The 20,699-nt window shown below is 42.6% G+C and overlaps 2 protein-coding genes and 1 pseudogene across 8 annotated transcripts; 1 reads left to right on the top strand and 2 right to left on the bottom strand.

Moving 5' to 3' along the window:
• Window positions 1–7,497: 7,497 nt before the first annotated feature.
• LOC9632955 (vacuolar protein sorting-associated protein 8 homolog) lies at window positions 7,498–14,515 on the bottom strand. Of its 7 annotated transcripts, none has more exons than XM_024675583.1 (20): window positions 13,313–14,515; window positions 12,947–13,258; window positions 12,690–12,896; window positions 12,375–12,638; window positions 11,740–12,322; window positions 11,615–11,679; window positions 11,463–11,564; window positions 11,272–11,414; window positions 11,166–11,221; window positions 10,600–11,108; window positions 10,350–10,549; window positions 10,019–10,277; window positions 9,711–9,965; window positions 9,551–9,660; window positions 9,203–9,503; window positions 8,783–9,151; window positions 8,442–8,716; window positions 7,933–8,353; window positions 7,824–7,867; window positions 7,498–7,776 (listed from the first exon to the last, which is right to left on the bottom strand). In XM_024675583.1, the coding sequence occupies exons 1-17, from the start codon at window positions 14,450–14,452 to the stop codon at window positions 8,507–8,509; spliced, it is 5,085 nt and encodes a 1,694-aa protein (XP_024531351.1). In that variant the 5' UTR covers window positions 14,453–14,515; the 3' UTR covers window positions 7,498–7,776; window positions 7,824–7,867; window positions 7,933–8,353; window positions 8,442–8,506. The 7 variants fall into 7 exon arrangements, with proteins under 7 accessions (XP_024531351.1, XP_024531350.1, XP_024531349.1 ...); XM_024675582.1 differs by having other exon boundaries at window positions 7,498–7,768; XM_024675581.1 differs by having other exon boundaries at window positions 7,824–8,353.
• Window positions 14,516–14,539: 24 nt separating this feature from the next.
• Window positions 14,540–16,725, bottom strand: LOC112346505 (annotated as a pseudogene).
• A 2,686-nt stretch (window positions 16,726–19,411) lies between these two features.
• LOC112346488 (germin-like protein 11-1) lies at window positions 19,412–20,262 on the top strand. The gene is made up of 2 exons (XM_024675530.1): window positions 19,412–19,720; window positions 20,083–20,262. Exons 1-2 carry the CDS (start codon window positions 19,412–19,414, stop codon window positions 20,260–20,262), a joined length of 489 nt encoding a protein of 162 aa, XP_024531298.1.
• Window positions 20,263–20,699: the final 437 nt, after the last annotated feature.

Below are 20,699 nucleotides of genomic sequence, written 5' to 3'. Positions count from 1 at the left end.
CTATAGAGATGGTAGTGGATATTCTAGGATATTCTACCATCTAATAGTTGTTATTCATTTAGATTAATCTTGTATTTATAGTTTATAAATATGTTTGTAATTTATAAAAATTTTAAACACTTTTTAGTATATTATTTTTTATTCTACCATCTAGTGGTTGATATGTAATAAGATTAATCTTGTTTTTATAAATTATAAACATATCTATAATTATAAAATTTATTTTGGATTAATAAGTAAGAATAACACTACTATTAAGCAAACCAATTGTTGCTACATGCAATGCATCGCAAAGTTTTTATACTTTGAACACCTCACCAATTGTGACTGTTTCCAAGCTCCCAACCTTGCTTCTTGGATATAATAAACCACACCCATTGCTATTAATAAATCTACCCTATTCCAAAATAAAAACACTCCCCAATAGTTATAAGCAAAAATAGTGCCTTGTGTGATCTTCAAGGAGTGCCATATAGGGATTTTCGTAGGCCATCCTGGTATAGGACAGATGCTTGTGGAGATCAAGAGCAGATTTTATTTGAAAGGGCCTCCTAAAAGACATGCATCACTAATAGTGCAGTGTCCAGCATGCTAGATAACAAAATTGGAGATAGAGGCTTCCTTGGGACTTCTGCTCATCCATTTGATAGCATTTCAATAGACTTTGTTGTGGGGCTACCGACAGTGGGAGGGCATGATGTGGCCAGGTGTCATCAAAGGCATCTACAGAAAAGGTGGCCGAGCTGTTCTGGATGGAGATAGCCCACTTTCACAGGATACTGAGGGAGATAGTCTCTTATAGGGACTTGAAGTTCTTGAGCTCCTTTTGAATATTGCTGTTCATCCTGGGGACCAAACTCACCTTCTTGAGCACGTATCACCCTCAGAGTGATGGGCAAACCAAGTGAATGAAATCAGACTCTTGAGGCCTTGCTATGGGCTTTTTGTATGGACAAACCAACGTCCTAGGTGAAGTGGTTGGTATATGCTGTTTATTCCCCAATCGGCATAGCCCCATACTTGGCACCACAGTGTACCTTCCCAATTTGTCTGTCTACAGCCGAACACCTGGAGGCGGGCTGTAATACACTATTTGGTGAAGAGAAGGCTCAAAGCTGCAAGGCAGTGAATGAGCTTCTATGTCAACTAGAAGTGTTCCTTCAGGACTTTCAACGTTGGATACTAGGTGTATGTATGGTATAGGCCAAAATGTCACACCCTAAGGAAAAGGACAATAGCTTAATCAAAGCTTCATCCAAAGTACTTTGTATGGACAACATTCAAGAGCGTATTTAGGACTGTGTTTCATGGAATGCTATGCTTTTCAAGTATGCTCAAAGTGGTGAAGTGCACTTAGCTCTTATACCAAGTTATAGCATGTATGTTTTTCATATAAAATTATTACCTTTTATAACTTGCCATATGATTCAAAACATGTTGTTCACATATGTACTTCATGCTTACCAATCTCCTGATCTAGGAATATAGTCATGCTTTGTTATATTTTTGTTTGTGAATCAATAATACTATTACATAGTTAGTGACAACATTTGAATTCCACTACTTAAAATTGGAATACACCTGAAAGAACAAACAAATTTTAAAGAATTTAAAACTAAGATAGATGGAGAATGCCTATCTGCAACTTCCCAAGAGCTCTTTTAGTGATTGGAGTCACAATGGGTAGTGTTGTTGCAATGTAATCTATAAGTGGGATGTGTTTTATATTTACTAGTGCATATTGCATTGACAAGTCTAAGTGTAAAAGGTATTGTTCATCCAGATTTAGCCTAGTATGATAGAGTGAAATGCTTGATTTCAAATTATTGTTATGTGTTACTCAAAACAAGGAAATTGTTAGAGTAGGGCACATCATAAAAAAGGTAAAACTAAATATTTATGGCAAAGAGCACCTTCAACACTTCATAGAAATAGTCCAGACAAGAGTTCAATACCCTTACTGCTCAATACTCTGACTATGCTATGAAAATAATAAATATATTAAAGAAACAAACAGCATATATCTATGTTCTTACCCATAAGTTGAAACAAATTATAGGAACATGAGAAGCTCTGAAATAGTCACCATTTTGAAATGCTTGAACCTTATGGATGTTCCAAGTCACAACCCAATGCACAAGGTCCTTAGCAATATAAAGTGTAAATACACACCTCAATCTTTGTATATGCCATATATTTGACATCTAAAATACCAATGTCCTCCATTGACTTAAATAATTGCTTATAAAACCATATCACTTTCTTGTAAAGCTCTCTCTAGAGATATTTAATGTGCTGGAAGACAAAAACCAAAATTTAAAAAGATTTGAACAGACTTTTTTTCAAAGAGCACCGGTTTACAAATAACATTTCATACATACCCCTGCCATCCTATATATGCCCTACCTTACAAAGTCTTCTAAGTTGAATAGATGAACTCCTCAAGCTTCTTTAACTGTTCCTTTGTGACCTAGGTGTCCTCCATTTCCCCTGTCCCTACCCAGCGTATTTTGAAGGACTTTGTGCCTCAGGCTTTTGCATCTGGACTTGGACCATACCCTCTAGAATCAGCAAGCTTCTGTCATCCAGCAATATAGTTGGTGCAGGGAGTGGCTTTTGCTTCATCACTCAACCATTTCATATGGCCCAGAGCCAGGGCATATATATAGGATGGCAGGGGTATGTATGGCGTGTTATTCGTAAACCATGTGGCAACATTTGATTGGCCTGTCATAACTATGTGTCTATTATGCACATCCAATGGGCATCCAATGTGATCAGATGTTTTTTATGATCTTCCATACATGCCTATTATGCACATCCATGGTATGGCCTATAGCACATGTCTACTCATCCTTTGATAAAGGTCACCTTTGAGGCAAGGCTTGCTTGTTGCTGGGTGGGGTGCCATGGTGGAGTCTAGATTGAAGGTATTGGTACTGAAAAATCCAAACCAATAGCAAGGTGATTCATATTTGAAATAGTTAGATGGTCTTTTATGACAGAATTTATAAGGATAGCATACATAGTCAGGTTTAAGAAATATGAGTAAACTTCTATTGTCATTTTCAAACTTCTTTGTTATAGATAAAGACATTTTTTTGCATGAGATTTTTGTTAGTCTCATGGAAGAGCATCACTCTTAGATGTTGAAGAAGAGTCTGAATCATATGGTATAGACTGTCCACTTATACCATTTTAATGAAGAGCAATACACAAAGGTATATAATTTCGGGGGGGGGGGGGGGGGGGGGCTGCAGGGGGTTCCAAAAGTATCAATATAGTAGGGATAGTGAGGTTTAGGAACCAGTCTTGAAAGAACTCTCCAATAGTGTTTTTCCAAACTGACTTGAGGTTGAGATTGGGGCCGAGGGGCCTTGGGTGGGAGTGAGCATAGGCTTGGGTGGTGCCAGAGGGGCCACCCAAAGAAGTGCTCAAGAGCAACTCCCACTCCCGAAAGGAAAATTGACTATAGTGATCCCAACTCATGTGGAGTGGTGCCCCACTTGAGTACCTTGTGGCTCATTGGTCCTCGCCCTTCTTAGGGGCTTGGGCCTTCCCTTCGGGATGGAAGTGGGGGGGTAGAGGTACCCATATCAGGCCGTTAAGCCACGGTGTTTCGCCCCGATGTCCCGAAGCAAGTGTTGCACCTAAGGCTTGGGATTTAGAGGGTCCTATGATCAAGTCTTGTTGTACCAAGGGGTGTTAGAAACCTAGAGGCTTGGTGTGCTTAGCTGCTTGTGCCTGCGAGGAGTGTAGCCAAACCTTAAGTCTAGTCTAACCCAGGGAGGGGGATTGGGAGAGATTTGGGAATCCGTGGATGGATGGCTAACGCTCCGTTGCTCATGTAGTGAGTAGCTGAAACAAAGTAGGACCAAGTAGGAGCTAGTACAATAGGAGGGAACCTTGGTGAGGGAACTTAGCACAAGCCAAGGCAGTGTTGGTCAAATAGACGAGGTAAGCTGGCAAATTGGAAAGGAAACATTTGTGGCTTACACGCATGTGATTATGGGATGAGATTTAGATATACTGTCACCGTAGATCCTTGAAACGTTAGGGGATAAATGGGGGATAAAATAGCCACTAAGGACAATTGCCCCTTTTCTAGTTGGATTAAGGGGAGAGAGATAGGGTGAGCTACAGTTGGTATCAGAGCAAATGGTATGGATTCGATTCCCATTGATTAGTGGCTACTTAAAAATATAATATACCCTTGAGCAAAATATATTTTTACCCCTAAAATTTAAAATTGTACATATTGGACATCCATGTTTATGTCTTTCCTCTTGTGTGGAGTATCCATGGATAAAGGTATCCACTGTGGGACTACAATACGGGTAAAATAGCTATTAATCAAACAATTGCCCCTTTTTCAGTTGGCTTAAGAGAAGAGAGATAGAATGCACTATAAGTATAGAGTATGGTAGATTTTTATTCTCTCTCTCTCTCTCTCTCTCTTCCCTCCTCTCTATTGTTCTCATTCCTCTTTAATGGATATTAAGGATCAGCTAGCATTCTTTGGCCAAGCTCTCTTATGTGTGGTTGTGCTCAGTACCATTTGGACATTCTACCCTTCACAATTGTATATTCCAATCAGATATTAAGAATAGGACACATAGTGTAATCATATTTTACAAAAGTTGGAGATAACAGTATACTAAATATTAAAGCAACATCATACACCCAATAGTACCAAAAGCTCAATCCACATGTGATACAATAGCAAGAATAGTGTTGCCAGATAAGGATAATGGACCACACCATCCAGTAAAGCAAGCCTATCACTACTAAATCGTCATTGAGATTTGTAGACTTCTTCAAGAACTATTGACACTTACTTTGATGATACACTCTTTAATTGATGGCATGATATGGCAAAAAGAGGAAATGCAATATAAAGAGCAAAAATGATAATAAAAAGAAATTTAACAAAAAGCTAAGCAAATCAAAACAAACAAAAAATCAAAAGCATAACCCTTGTCCTTTAGGGATAATTTTCAATATGAAGATATAATAATTGAAAAGACCCTTGTTTATATAAATAAATGCATGGATTAAATCTCGTCTTAATCAAGTCCATATGCTACACTATTATAATTAAAATATTTATCTTATATTATGATATATGTAAATATGCATATCTATAGTTACAAAACTTACAGCTACAAATTTCTAATGTAATGCTAATGTTAGTATATATGGTATAGAGTAATTTTAAATTTGATCTAATTATAGTATTTATGATAAGTTTTATAATAAGCCTCAAAATATATAATTCACAAGGCTTTCCATAAAATTCTACTGTTCCAATAAATAATAATATTTCCATGATTACTCACAACTAATGTTGTGATGATCTTACATGAGGGTTGTGGTGTACAATACTTATTATTAGCCCAATAAACATTATTTTGATCATGTTTAATATTACTTTCCTTAATAACAAAGTTTCCATCCTCTTGTAAGTGTGCATAACAGCTTTGCTGGGGGTTAAATTTGTGTTCACTAATCCAAAGTGGGATGCTATACCCAATTTTATAAAACTTTAGCTTGCAATCACTCCCTAAAGTTAGTCTGAATTTTTTATTTGGTGAAGTTAAACTATTACCAATTTCAATAGAAGAGCCAACTATATTAGTTTTCTGACCAATAAGTATAGTTGAGAATGCCCAACAATTTTTATGCAAATCTGCTATATGAAAAAGTTGTAGCTGTGGAACTATTTCAGATTTGTAGTCTTTAGTATAATTACTATGCATGAGCATCTCATGGGGAAGTTGAGGAAGTGGTACTGTGATCTCATAGTCAATCATAAGATTGAAATAAACAACACGGATTTCTCCACAAAAGGATATCCCATGTGTATCTGATGCAGCTCTTGCTTGAATGAATGTTAAAATTCTTTCATAAAGGGTTCTTACCTCATCACCTTGAAAGCCTAATGGAATTGTTGGATCTGTAGTGCAAACATATGGTATAAGAGTTTGTTGACTAGCAAACCCAGGTTCTAAAATATATAAATTTGCAGTGATATTAAACCCTGATCTATGGAAATGAATATTTATAATTCGTAATCCTGTTGGATATGTTTCACCATCAAGAAATGTTGAGAAAATATATGCTCGAATGTGCCCCAAAAAGCGTGTGAAGGGGTTTACATTGATAGCAAAGGGATTTTTAGCATATATAAGAGTAGGCTCATCATCTGGAATGGGGGTTGGTGGTGTTGCAAATACAAATTGTATATTTAACAAACATAGATATAAAGAAATAGGAAACAGTTTTGATACCATATATAAGTGTTTCTTTTCCATGAGTATTTATTTAGTGCACTTGGGATTGTTATTTATTTTTAAATCCTTTTGTATTTCTTTTTTTCTATTTTTAGACACATGTGAGCTCTAAATACTTGGACCCAATAATTTATAGTATTTTTAATTTTTTTTACCATAAATAACTTCATCAATGAGCCTGTCAAACAATGAGAAATTTAGAAAACTCTATTAACTTTAGCATTCTCAACTGTTTCCACCTGTCAAAGAAACAACAATGGGGCCATTGCTCCCAACACAATGGCTTTATATGGCATTGGTGTATATAGTACACACACTTGTTCTTTGTGTAGTGCACAGGGTGTTTCATGGAATATTATAGTCTTCATCTTCTACAGCTGGAAATCCCACGTCCAGATCTGGAGTGTATTGTGAATTCAAGGAACCAGTGGACAAAAACATTCTAATGTGAAATCACCTTCTCTGAGATACTGAGAAGGATAAAAAAAAGAAAGACAAAGACAAAGAGCACTACTCTATAACATTGTCTCCACATACTTGTTCTTAAGATGCCAATACATATTCCATGGCAATATTCATATCAGTACACAACAAGAATCTAATGCTTTTGGAAGATCCAGCATTTCCTCCTCTTCTATGCACACATGTAGGTATTGCTATTTCTGCATGCTCAGGAAATAGATACACTCATCAGTGCATCGATGATGACAAATGAAAAGGATGATCACAGCGGCCCACCACCACCACAACATCCATAAGTTCCTTCCTCTGTAAGTCCTCCATGCTAGCTCCTCCAATTGGGGCTAGCTCATCTCTAGAGATGTCCACGCAAATGCCCGTGTCTATGAGGATGGAAACTCCAGGTCTGGGACATCACCGTGACAGCCCCGGTTCCACAGCTCTCAACAACTGCAAGACCTCTCGTATAGACAGCTATGGAGAGCATAGTGGGAATGATCCCATAAGACACTACTGCTCATGCGTAGGAGAGCATAAATCTGATCCTTGGGTCATATCCAGTGAAAATAAACGGTAAGATTAGGCCAAAAAGTGATGCCATTTTATGTATAGGTTGGGCAAATAATTTCCATTGTGGAGTTTTAGGTTCTTGCACATTTGAAGGTAAGAATGCTATGAATGTTATACCTGGAAACTAAGTTTTATCTGTCGTATTATACGCAGTTAAGACTATCGAGGCATCAGGGGAAGTAAGTATGGAATGCATCGCTATTTCTCTTTGTCACAAAGCCTCTCGTCACCTCGTCATCTTTAGTTTGTCGATGACGGCCCTCAAGAGTTGTTCGCACTGTGATTGTTTGCTGAGAAGATCGAGATGGCTCTCAGGATCACCAGTGGAATGAGAAATCACAACAATTGCTATCATTACATGAAGGGGGACAATGAGACTGTTGCCTTTTCTCGGATTCTGCGTCATGCTGGAGTTCTCCAACGCATTGTTTGATCTAGCCCATGTTCTGCGGCACTAAAAGAGTTTGGATTGTCTATCTGCAGGCAAAATAGACACTTTACCGAGAAGAAGCAACGACGTTGCGGCCAGATTTTGTCTCGAAGACCTGGAAATAAAAAGTTGGATCGGACGCGACGATCGAGCCAAAGAATAAAAGAAGAATCGAGTTACTCTTTCGAATCGATCGACTGTCCCGGAAAGCATGCCTCCCATTCCAATTGTCCTGCTCATTGACCTCAAGCGCCAGTAGCTCAAACAGCTGCTCCATACAGTGTTGGCAGTCGCAGAAGACTGTGTAGAGGTAAGTCATTCGTGCAGTGGAAGTTGGAAGAATTTGAGTGCTGGACCGTGAGAGCTCGGCCACAATGGCCCGACCGTGTTGGACGCTGGTCGCAAGAATCCATCCTGTAAACTTGAAATGGCGACCTTGCTCGTGGCACTTGTACAGCTGCACGTCCACCTTGGAAGACATGAAGTCGACTCCCGAGCTTCGGCCGCTATGTCGAGAAACTCTGGTGACTCCTTTCCACTGCCGAGGATGCTGGCATGCGTGCTGATCGGTCTCACCTCCAGCGGCCAAGGAGCCCGTCATCTGCCACGCCATGTCACATTCCGATATAGGATATAGAATGGACTTCTCCTAGAAGGACGGCGTTATAACCTACTAGATGATCACGTACCTCTTCATACGATAGCAAATTTGAATTCGCCAGAAAGGTGTAGAGCATGACGAGCTTGTTGTTTATCATTTTGCTTTGAGAACGCGCAAGGAATGCGATTTTTGCTGTAGGGGTCTTCTGCTAGAGTTGCCGCTGATGTTGGTGTTGCTATAGCCAGACAGCGGCCTGGAAGGCCTGTGCTTGTACTTGATCGGAGGCGAGAGCTGTAGCCTTGGTAAATCAGGATTCAGCTCAGGCAGGGGTTCTCCCTTCTGGAGACTCTTCAGCAATTCAAACTGTGCAGCAAGAGACCGTCACAATCAGTCGAGAGAGGAGATTTCCAGAAAAAAGAAATCACTCACTCTGGAGACTCCTTGTTTCCGAATTGGTTGCCGTTCTTCGATAGCCTGTTCGTGGCCTTTACCCTTACGATCTTGAGGAAAGCTTCCATTGTTGTAACCATTGTTGTAATTTGTATCCGTGCCTACGTCGTGACGCATGCAAACCGGGCACCGGTTTGACTTTGAGTTAGCGTCCTCCATGCAGCTCAGGTGGACTAAATGCCCACAAGAGAAAATTTGTACGCCCTTCCTTGCACTTTGATCTTCCACAAACGTGTGACTGCACACGCTGCAGCTGGCTGTCAAGGGACTTAATCCACGAGATCGGCCTCTCTTAAGTGTTTGAATGTCGTGAAACATGTCAGTTTCAAGTATCCGCCTTGCAGTACCCTGTAGGACAACGAGTCCTTGTTTAAGAATAGAAAGAAGTTCATGTCCTACCAGAATTGCCAACTCGTAGCCATACGCACTCAGCATTTCGAGAATGGTGTTCTTGAAATCGCCAAGCTCGTGGTTACCATGATCCGATACGATCTTGTTCAAAATCACTTGCACGGGTACATGACCAATCATACCCGTGACAATGTCCCCAGCAAACTTAGAAAGCATCTTTCGGAGAACACTCGCTGCACCGATAACTTGAAAAACCTGCCACTCGTAGCGAGATGATGATCCTGTATCTGCTGGTTTCACAGCTTTGTTGTGCTTCGACGAATTCAGAGCATCCAGAGGGTGAATAAATCTGTAGCAAGGTTGCGTGGGATTAAGCTAGAGATTACAAACTCCTACCTGTCCAGCAGATGAAACCAAAGGGACTCGGCTTCCTGGGGATCAAGCCGAAAAGTATTTCTTTGGCAAAGAGAAACCGCGGCATTCTTAACTGAATGCAAAGCTTGCTCCTAGAAGAGATCGTGAACATTAAAACCATGTCATAACGCTTCTCACTTACCTCAGGAATGTTCGTTCCAGTGCTTGATGCAGTGCACATTATTGCAACTGCCGCATCAAGTTCATGGAATAACTTCGAAAGGTCACCCAGAATAAGAGTCAGAGCGCTGCCAACATCACCAGCTTGTTCGAGAAGAAAAGCCGCACCGTCTTTCACCCCATACTTCTGGCACAGCTTCAAACATTGTTCAAGCCTATAATTTTCATGGCCTTGAAGAAAATTCAGTACGCCACTAGGCTCAAGCTCGCACATAAGCTGTGAAAAAAAACTGCGCTTAAACGGCAAAAATGGTAAAGGTCATATCAAACCTCTATATATTCCTCGACCATGTCATCCGTGACCTCCAAACGCATGTTTTCCAGTAGCGTTGCTAGTCGGGATCGGTCATCCCAGGGATCGCAGTCGACTTCTGAGACTTGCACATCACTGATAGTATCTGAGATGGCACGGACTTCCATAAGAGCTTTCAGGAAGTTAAACAGAGAGAGTGGAAACGGTTGTAAGGCTTTCACCACATCGTCGAGTTGGTCATTGAAGTATTCAAGAACTATATAGAAAGCTGCAATCCTGTACGATAAATAATAATAATAAACACTAGTTAAAGCACTGAAAGAACAAAACAGAAACTAGGTGTTTTACCTGTTCTTCTGTACAAGGTGATGAATACGAGAGATTACAGCCGCACGGAATTCTGTCAATGCAGTTCCCTTGAGGCCATTTTCCCGATCAAGCTTAGATATCACGAAGTTAAAAGTATGGCGTGGTCGAGAAACATCCTCTAGGTGACTATAAAGTGCGGATATGTGGTCTCCTTTCCGTGTATAGACCAACGCGGACACCTGCGTAGGAAAATTCTATACAAAGCATTTTCAGGAACAAGCATGCTTACCCGCCAGAATTGAGTTTTCTTAGCTAGCTCAAGAACAGCATCAGGATCCCAGTCTTCCGCGGGAACGGCCTCCAAAACTTTCACCGTAAGTTCCTCGCGATCAGGGAGAATGCTTTCTTGAGTATTGTCCAGAAATAGATTTAGAATCCGATCTAGTGTTGTAGGAGGTATAGAAGCAGCCCCAGCAGATACATAGTCGGCAATAAACTGTAAAATGTAGCTTGTCTTGTCAATGAACTCGGTGTCCATGCATAGAACTGTTTCGACAATGTGGACAAGAGGATCAATCGTTAGCTGGACCAGATGTCCTTCAGCCTCCTTTACGTTCCCCAAAGCTACTTTGAAAACATCCAGGGTGGCCGACACATCCAGGTTGAGTAGATAATGAAGCCTCGGATAAACTGCATATACCGACTCTGCATCTCTTCCAGAGCCAGCGGGGTCGAGTAAATACTCCAAAAGCTGTATTTTGAGTCCATATACTTGTTCAGCAGGTAATGATCCACGACCTTAAGCATGAGCATGATATGAGCAAACTTGATAAAGCTGTAAACAGACGGACGTACCAGGAGGAAACGCAAGACCAGAGAAGCAATACTTGAGATATACCAAAAGTTTATACCTGACAACGGAGAAATAAGCTTTGCTTATGCGAAAGCATGTAGAACATACCCAAAAGACGAAGCATTTTCCTGATGTTGATCCTGCGCAGCGATCAGCAGTTCTTCCAATGGCGATTTGAAGTCATTTAAGCCCTTGTTATAAAGATAAATCAGAGCGCTGAATAATCCATGCTCCCGGCAAAGTCTCATAACCTTAAAACACAGTAGGAAAAATGACAACGAACGTACAGAGACGCAAACCTGGTTGAAGTCCAATGACGCAATATCCATGTGAAGAATGCACTGTTCGACCCTTTGCAACCACCCCTTGCTGCTGTAGTGCTCAACGAGAGATTGCATGATCTGAAACAACCGGCTTAAACAAACATTTGTATGACTTTAAGGCAACAAACCTCTGGTGCAAGGCCGCAGAGCATGTCTTTCAGAATGTAAGGCTCCAACAGCTCCAGAAATGTTGCTGAACGAACAACACAAAAACATTAGAGCTACCTCTTCAAGCGCTAAGAGACGTACGTACCTGCTTGGGCGACCTCATCAAACTTTCGAAAAACGTTCTCAAAAAGTACGTCGGTCCTGCTGATATGTACACAAAACTCTATTGCAACCCGCCCGACTCTTGCATACTGTTCCCTGGCAGCTTCAGTTTCAGGCACACCAAGAGCCAAACGAACATAAGCGAAAGCTTCATCGATGTACGACGACAGCAATGCTAGAAGATTTGGCATAATAGCTTCCTGCATTGCACGAAGCCCAGAAGGTAAGCCAGTAACACCTCTTGCCCGTCCATCGAACAACTCCATTGCAATCTGGAAAGCGCCCATCCAGTCACCAGCATCCTGAAGTGCCTTTATTCTATCCTGCCAAGGAAGTAGCCGAGCCCTCCAGAGCTTTGAAGCTCCCAGAAAATAAGATGCTGCCCCTCGGACTCCTAAAGAGTTTCCATAAACTTTCTCAGGATTGTTGCACGTCTCCAGAAAGTAGGTGTGAAATGTCAAAGGCTCTGTGTGCCCGTCATTGTCTCGTATGGCAGCACGTTCAAGTGCAAGACCTTCCTTTGTGAATAGACAAAGTTCAGCTTTGACAGTGGCGACCACAAGCATCTGTCAAAACAATATCGTTAAAGAGGAACAGTCTCAAACAAGTTCGTCTTACCTGGTCACCAAGCCAAGCTACTCCAGCGGCTTTGTTATCAATATCCCATTCAGCCAGCACTTTAAGATCGGCCTTTTGAAGTTGAAGAACAAGGACCTTCTTTCCCCAGGCAAGAGCAAGCAAAGGCTCGTCTTGACCTTGGGCAGTGCTTTCCGACTTCATAGATGAGACACCCCTCCAAGATGCATACGGTATCGACCCCTCTCGAACACCTTCCGGCCGTGTTAGTTTCGCGCATATTTCTAAAGCAGGCAATAATCGAAACTGCAAAGAACGTCAGTGTAGTTACCATGATAAACAATATCAAATATTTACCACAAGAGCAATCTGCTGAGTGACAAATACAACCAGGCCCCCGGTTTCGTCAGACGAAGAAGATCCGTCGTACAAAAACTTCCTTCCCGCATCGTTTCCAGCTGCCCCAGTGATACCAGACCCTGTAATATTCTGAAGTAAACTTTCAGTCAGCAGCAGAGGTGCCAGTGAGAGGACAACACCCGTCCGTTGGCCATCTAGAAGGCACTGCAAGTAGGACATGGTCAAGCCTACTCAAAATGAAAAAAAGATACCACCTGTGTTGTGACTGAAAAGCGGCGCAGCAGTGGAACAAGTGTGAAGGTATGGAGCATCACCACCCCTTTACAATCTGCAGTCATGGCTTTTAAGGGGCGACCTGTTGAACCGTCCTGTCCTACAAATGCTGCATGAACTATCACGTTGTGATGCTCTCCTGTGACGGCTTTAGCTACCGCAGCTTTTGGAACGTCCCATAGTATCACAGACCCATTAGTATATCCCACTAGAAGCAGGTCTCCAAGAAAGCTGAAGCACATCACACTCGCAGAGGCGTGAGACTTGTCTGCGGCATTACTCAAGAGAACCACCTGAGCATACAAAAATGTGAGTTCCAGCATAGCAAACTAAAAGAAAATAGTCACCTTAGCTTCGTTGTTGTCTGCTGTGGTAGTGGCGGAGTACTTGCTTAAAGCCAAGAGTACAGTACCTTTCGACATTCCCACCGCAATGAAGTTTGCTTGAACTGCCAAGCACCGTGGATTCCCGTGGTCACGCATCATGGCTATGGAAGAAAGCGCGAAGGACAGAGGTCCACCCCAGTCCAGCTGCAGCAGGCCTATGGCTGGAGGCCCGCGCTGAATGCCTTCCAATTGCATTGGCTGCGCCGCAGCTCCTTCCTCCAAGTGAAGACCAGAGTTCGCTGCTCGTTTCTCCCGCTCTTCTGCCTCAACCATTAGAGACTTCACTTCTTCCACTTCAGGGGAAGTATGTTCATCAAAAGCCTCCTCCAGCACGCTCTCTTCGGAGCTTTCAGTCGATGATGAGCCGTCTTCGCCTCGTTCTAGCTTCTCGTCGAGTATCTGGACGGCAACAAGGTCGCTCTCGTTGTCCTCGGTAAGATCCACGGTATTTACAGCCACTTCTATCCTCTCGTCCAAAACCTCGCCACCTTCTAACGATGATGAAACTGTGTCCTCTGTCGAGAGAGAAACCGGCGTCGCCTCCATTTCCACTTGGTCTCTCTTCGCAGCACTTGTATCCTCGTTGCTAACGAATTCTATCGATGATGAAACCCAGTCGAGTCCCTTTTGCTCTTCCTCTTCTTTTTCTTCGACCTCTTCTTTTTCTTCGTTCAAGCTTCCCGACTCGTCCGGAGTTTCACTAGGAACATCCCTGAGAGACGCTGTGCGAGTAGTCGTTCCACTGTGTCTCGAAGCAGCAGTAGCAGCCGCCAAAGCAGCGCCAGGCTTTGGACTTGGCTTGGTGGTCACCTGATAGAATGGAATCGTTCCACTGATGTCCCATAGCCTTGGAGCAGTCTTGGACACCCCTGTACTCACTAAACCCGCCTGTGATCCCTGGCTCTCAATCCCGCTCTCGAGCTTCTTCTCCGGGATCGCGGCCGAAATATCCGAATTTCGCTCCACATCACCCTCCTCCTCCTCATCGGCATCGAGTAGAATATCGTCGATGCTTCTGTCGAGCTCGGGAAGATCGGCGTCGTCCTCGTCGCTGCTGTGAGCATCGAGTAGCGCATCCAGATCGATGTCGCTTCCCGCCATCGCTGGATGGAATGCGTCATACCCAGCTTACCGGAGCTCCGCGGATCCAACGCGTGAGCTCTCGATCCATCAAGAACCCTAAATTACTGGCGTTGTATGGGTCTTATGATTTATTTTTAAGCCTCGAGTCAATCACTTGCAAAAGATTTTCCAAACCAGTGCCTTGCGTTGCCGACGTAGAAACTCGAGCTATTTTTCCATCCTTTAAGAGCTGTGTTCCCCATAGCTCAACTTCTTCGTGCTCGACGCTTTCACTTTCTTCTTTGTGTTCTTCCTTCACTTCTTCTGGATTTGAGACTTGGATTCCATTTGATAGAGCGTTGGCCGCTCCCACTGCTTTCCTGTACTCCTCCGAGGACGGGATCACCAGGGCGTCTTCGTCATTGCCATCGCACAGAAGCAAACCCGCTGGAAGATCAAGATCGCCACAATCTGGATGAACATCGATCTGGAAAAACCACTAGAAACTTGTAACACAGCGTCACGCCAAGCATGCACCCACCTTGTTCATCACTTCAATCGTCTTCTCGTCTAGATCTTGTTGAGAGACTCCTATTTCTCCCAGGACTTTAAGAACTGCCTCTCGCTGCTCGTCCATGTTTGGAGCGCTCGAATCCATGACATGCTGAAAACATGGAACAGGCTACCTTCAATCAGGATCAAAGAAGCGTACTTACCAAAACAATGTCCGCAGCAACAACTTCTTCTAGAGTTGCATGGAACGCTTCCACGAGCTTCCAAAATTCACGCAAACATAAGTAGATGTTGAGTGCTTGAGAATCTTCACAAACCTGAGTAGGCAAGTCCGATATGAATCCAACGGTGTCACTCACCAGGACCCTTCTTCTGCAGAAACACAGCAATGAGTACAAACAAGAAAGAGTCGACACTATTTTACCCTGAAGGAAGAATCACACTTCGCACCTGCGTGTCTAGCGTTGCAAACAACCTATGAAACAGAGCGATAAAACTTTACCTGAAAAGAAAAGCGTTTCTCATGAACCTGTCATCCGAGTAGAGGCTGCTCTTTGATAGAGCTCCAACGAGTGTCGACTTCCCCTGCAGTGTACTGCTATCTTGTTTCTCAGCAATCAACGCATAACAAGACTGTCAACTTACAGCATTCGTGTATCCTACGACTGCAACCAACGGAATGCCTTCTCGGTTGCGGCGATGCAGTGATCGTGTCTGCTTTGCTTTCGCAAGAGCGAGCTGGATTTTATGCTTTTGATCCGAAATCCTGGTTGAAAACTAAATATCAAACAAGAGAGATGACAAACCAAAACAAAAAGCCCTGTACCTCCGTCGTTGTAGCTGCAATTCCGACTCTCCTGATCCGCTCGTAAATCCTCGACCACCACCACCACTTGCTCTCCTATGAAGAAGGAAAAAGGAATTACGAATTTCTTCCTCGATGACAAGAAGAAGTTATTTTTACCCTCGTGCACTCACAACCTCCTGCTCTCCACCAGCTCCAAACGCCTTTCGTTCTCCTTTTTCTCGGATGAGCCTTGTTCTCTTAAAGTCTAGAGCAGCAAGTTCCACCTGAAAGACACCATCATATAATCAACACACTATCTATTTGAAGTTACCTGAAGCTTGGCTTCTTTGGATCGTGCACGACTGCCAAAAATCTCGATGATCAAGCCCACGCGATCGAGAACCGGCCTTTCCCAAGCATCCTGTAAGAAAAATTGCAACCAACATTCAAAATTGCAACCTACATTCAAAGAGAAAAGAAAGTGGAGATATCTAATCACCTCAAGGTTACGTTATTGGACGCCGGACAGGGAAGTGTTCACGAACACGGCATCGATCTCTCTATCCTGTCAGTGTGACTCTCGTGCTTAGCTTTTACAGAGCTAAAAGAAAGAAAACTTTCCTTACTTCCACGTCGATCACGTCCAAATGCGTGCGAATGTTGTCAATAGTCCCCGCTCCAAAATAGGTGCCTTGAAACAAAAGAATTCACTCACTCGAGAACGAGAAACGATCGATGCGAAACAGACTAATAATCACCTGCATTGATCTTCCTCCTGCCCTGGACAAGCACATACGAGGGGAAATCCGACTTGAGATCGGTGGCAGTGAGGGGCGCGAGTGAATTGGCGAGGCGCAGTGCCTCGAGGAGCTTGGCCTTGAGCAGCAGCGGCGGATGGAAGCGCGGCTGGACGACGAAAAGCTTGTCGTAAATCGATCCCACTCCATCCGCCCGCGACGAGAAATGCCGCCTTAGCCCCGACCACGCCACGCCCAGCCACTTCATTCACAAAACCCTAAACCCTAATCCTTTAGATTACCTTTAAGTCTTGTCTATAAAATAAGAACTATATTTTGGGAAGATAGGGCATGGAGGATTCCAAGAAGGAAATCATTGGGGGATTGCTAGTAATAGGGGCGCTGGCCGTAGTGCTTTCACTACTACTTTTACCATCTTTTCTGCCATTCACCAATCGTCACGAACCATGGTGCGACTTCAAGGACATTAAGGTTTCACACGTTGAGCTCCCATCAAACTCAACTCCAAGGTTTGTTTCCAATCTAGAGCTCCAGTTTACCTGCTCGAATCTCAAGCATCGCAAGCACGAAGATCTGCTGGACGTGAAGTTTGATGCAATGGACGTAACTTTGAGCTACCGTGGAGTGGAGCTCGCCGTCCAGCAGTTTCCATTCCACACCTTTATGCTTCCGAAGAGCAGGAGTGTTTCTGTGACACGGAGGCTTTTGGTGAACGAGACGAGCCTTTCCGTGGATAAGTTGGAGCTGTTTAAAGCTGATGTAGCATCGGGAAAAGTTCTACTCTCAGCAGCAATTCGTGCTAGTGCTCAGTGGATTGACCAAAAGCACTCATCCGATAGCTCAAACTACTTGCAGGCTGATCTTACCTGTGACTTGGGCATGCTTCTTTCACAGAAGGGTGAAACCAATGCGCAAGATATTGTGTTTGATGGTCAGCAGCTGTGCCCTGTTTACTTGTACTGTCCCTATTCAAGGTAGTAGTTTATAACTTCACACTAGCATATGCCATGTTTTATTTTAGTTTATGGTAATTACTATTGTAAACTTTGTTGTTTCAATTGAGTAATCTAAAGCAATCCTGTGTTGGCTGTTGTCCAGTGCGATTTCTCAGTCCTGTCACTTACAAGAAAGGATCGGATATAAGGAGATGCTGTTTTATGCACCAGAAAGGTGGCACCACTCTTTTTCTTTCGTAGCACAAGCAGACAGAGCCACGATCACTGTGTAGAAGTATGCCTTTTGTTCTCCTTTTGTTTCAGATTCTCTTAAAGGCTAAGTCCGCTTGAAAGACACCATCACATAACTGACACACAGGACAGGACATCTCGCTATGGCACCATTACCTATTCTTCACCATGATTAGGTCCTTCATACTACATGGCAGCACTTCTGTACCTTCTGATTGCACATTTAATTCCAATTAGTAATCAAACACTTTTTGACAGCACACTGAAGTTCTAATTTGTATGGTACAGTTGTGTTGGCTAAGCCTTGGGTTGTGGATTCATCATGATTCCACCACTTAGATGTACAGGATGTTTCAAGGGGCATAACTCATGTCAGAGGCTATATCATTGGAGTGCAGAAATATAACTTTAACTTGGACTCAAGAGAAGTGGCTCACCTTTGGTCATGATTCCAAATGGAAAATGCCAAGGGTATGGTTATACTGGTATGAGGCTATGGGATTAGTGTGGCAGCATTACACTTGCATAACTTAATAGGAGGCTGGAAACAACAATCCTAGTTGAAAGGGATTGGTAAAATAGTAGCAAGGAGAGGATTTGTAGTGTCATTATTACTGGAAATTGTATACTCTTCCCTAGTTCATTGCACCGTGGGATTTAAGATTATATATTTTCAAGGGCTTTTTATATCTCTGGGAGTAAAATTTATATATTTGTACAGGGCATGGTTGAAAGAACAATATAACATCTAATCTACAATAAAGTCTCAAAGAAAAGTTTTAATATGGGTTTAATCAAAGGGTTTTAGAACTTTTAAACTTAAAAATTTACATTCTAGTTTTGATCAAGATATCTTCATATTTGAGATATTAAATATAATTTTTTAATTTTTTATACTAACACTTAGAATAATTTGCTATGAAATGCTTAATTTTTTTAATAGTAGTGTCATTCTTATTAATTTATTCAATTGAAATGTTTATAATTTATAAACACGAAATTAATATTATTGCATTGAATGGTAGAATAAACTAGAATATACTATGAAGTGTTTAGGAAAGTTTATATATTATAAACATATTTATAAGTTATAAATACAAAATAAATATAAATGAATAACAACTAGAATATCCAAGCATATTCTAGATGTATACACTGTCAAGCCAAAAATGCTTTAAGACTATACTTTATATTTTCATATGTTTGCTGTACATTTATATCACCCGATACAGTTATTCTCAATAAAATATACTATAAAATAGCTTTGGTGTGTAAGTATTTGAGAATGAGATAACAACTAAGTTATCTCATTTTTATTTTTTCCATTAATAACAAATAATGGTCTTCCCTATTACTAATAATTTTCATACACCACGTGTCTTGGCTTGTAATGCTTAGCAATAGTCACAAGTTTGACTAAAGTTACCAGCTTTTACGTGGTGTCCAAATCACGATAGCAAATAAAATCACTCATCAGTTAACTTATAACATCCCATGGCTATGCAAATGTATTCACTTTTATTGCTTTCTCTATTCCTCTCATCCTTAAACGACTGCCACATTCTTGTCCTTGTGAGAGCTGCAGATCCCGATCCAATCCAGGACTTTTGCATCCCACGGAACAATATTAGTGAAGGTTTCATGAAGTGCAAGCCATACTCAGAGGTATCTTCAGAAGACTTCCACTCCAGCTTGTTTCGCGCAATGCGTTTGATTTCAAGCTATTGTCAGGACATTTCCGGCACTCAACACGATGGGATTGTCCGTGGCACGAAACTATCTCGGCCCCAAAGGAGTTGCGAGAGCTCACGCTCATCCTCGGGCAAGCGAGCTCATCTATGTGGAGAAGGGATTTGTGGAGGCCGGCTTTGTGGACACTAACAACAGGCTCTTTGCGAGGAATTTGACCGCGAGCGATTTGTTTATAATTCCCCGTGGAGTTCTTCACTATTTGATCAACATGGGGGAAGATCACGCTACAGTTTTGGCCATTTTAAACAGCGAGAATCCTTTGTTCCAGATCCCATCCTTTTCTTTGTTTGGACCCAAGATGAGTTACAAGGTTTTGGAAGCGACTTTCAGACTAGACAGGAGACCATTGATAAGTTGCATGAGATTTATAAAATGTTTGTTTAGCATGTAAATCTATATTTGAAAATTGGGATATTCCATGAATGTGGACGGAACCTTCCAAAGCCTCGCTTCCAACTCGAGGCTTGGACGAGTCGGGTGGCCGTGCCAATGAATGGATCAACCGGTAACTATAAGCTCTTTGATAAACTCTTAGATCGATCCACTCGATCTCTTACAACAGTTGGATGAATCGAGCTCAGGTCCACCGAGTCTGGCTTGAAAGGCATGCTGAAAACAAGCTCGCTCGCGTCTCGGCAAAACGCTGCCCGACATAGTGTGTCAATGACGCAGCTATGGAGTTTCTTACTGAGCACCACGAAGAAATCCGAGCTTAGGCAGCTAAAGCATCGACGAGCAGCATCAACGTGGCCGGATCGACTGCAAGCCAGCAAGATCGAGACGAAAGAGCTCTCATCTGGACGCAACTCATCGAGCTCAAGATCTGGAACACTCTTTGCGAGCGAAGGCTAGCGCTCTCGGATTGAGCGCAACAAAAGAGTTCCAAACTGAGACGTCAGCCAAAACTAAGAATTCGCTCGTGTTTAAAGGTGGCGATGGCGAGCAAACGTAGAAGCCATGACACTCCACGCAACGAAGTTTCTCTCCGCCATGGAGTGAAAGATCGAGGCAGCGTTTCGAACGAATCCATTGCGCGCGTATCCGTCGAGCATAGCGGTCCAGGAAACCAAGCTCGCCTCCTCCATCGCCGCGAAGATCTCCTCGGCCTTGGACAGATGCCCGTTTAGGGCATCCGCAGCGAGCATCGCTGTGCAGGCGATGAGATTCCACTCGGCCATGGCACGAAAGAAGAAATCCTCGGCGCTCGCCATATCTGAAGCTTGGATGTAAGCCGACAGCATCGAATTCCAGGAAGAATCGATCTTGGCAGGCATGGAATCAAATAGCTT

This window comes from Selaginella moellendorffii, unplaced genomic scaffold (assembly GCF_000143415.4).
Source record: "Selaginella moellendorffii unplaced genomic scaffold, v1.0 SELMOscaffold_15, whole genome shotgun sequence".
NCBI lineage: Eukaryota > Viridiplantae > Streptophyta > Lycopodiopsida > Selaginellales > Selaginellaceae > Selaginella > Selaginella moellendorffii.
Note: the sequence above shows the minus strand (reverse complement) of the source record. Positions and strands in the feature narration are given on the sequence as shown.

Coding starts and splice junctions, on each gene's coding strand:
- LOC9632955 (XM_024675581.1), bottom strand. CDS start 14,452: ATGGCGGGAAGCGACATCGATCTGGATGCGCTACTCGATGCTCACAGC. Junction 13,259..13,312: donor CAGACAACAACGAAGCTAAG/GTGACTATTTTC, acceptor TTGTATGCTCAG/GTGGTTCTCTTGAGTAATGC. Junction 8,717..8,782: donor GGAAACAAGGAGTCTCCAGA/GTGAGTGATTTC, acceptor CTTGCTGCACAG/TTTGAATTGCTGAAGAGTCT.
- LOC112346488 (XM_024675530.1), top strand. CDS start 19,412: ATGGGATTGTCCGTGGCACGAAACTATCTCGGCCCCAAAGGAGTTGCG. Junction 19,721..20,082: donor GACCCAAGATGAGTTACAAG/GTTTTGGAAGCG, acceptor TCAATGACGCAG/CTATGGAGTTTCTTACTGAG.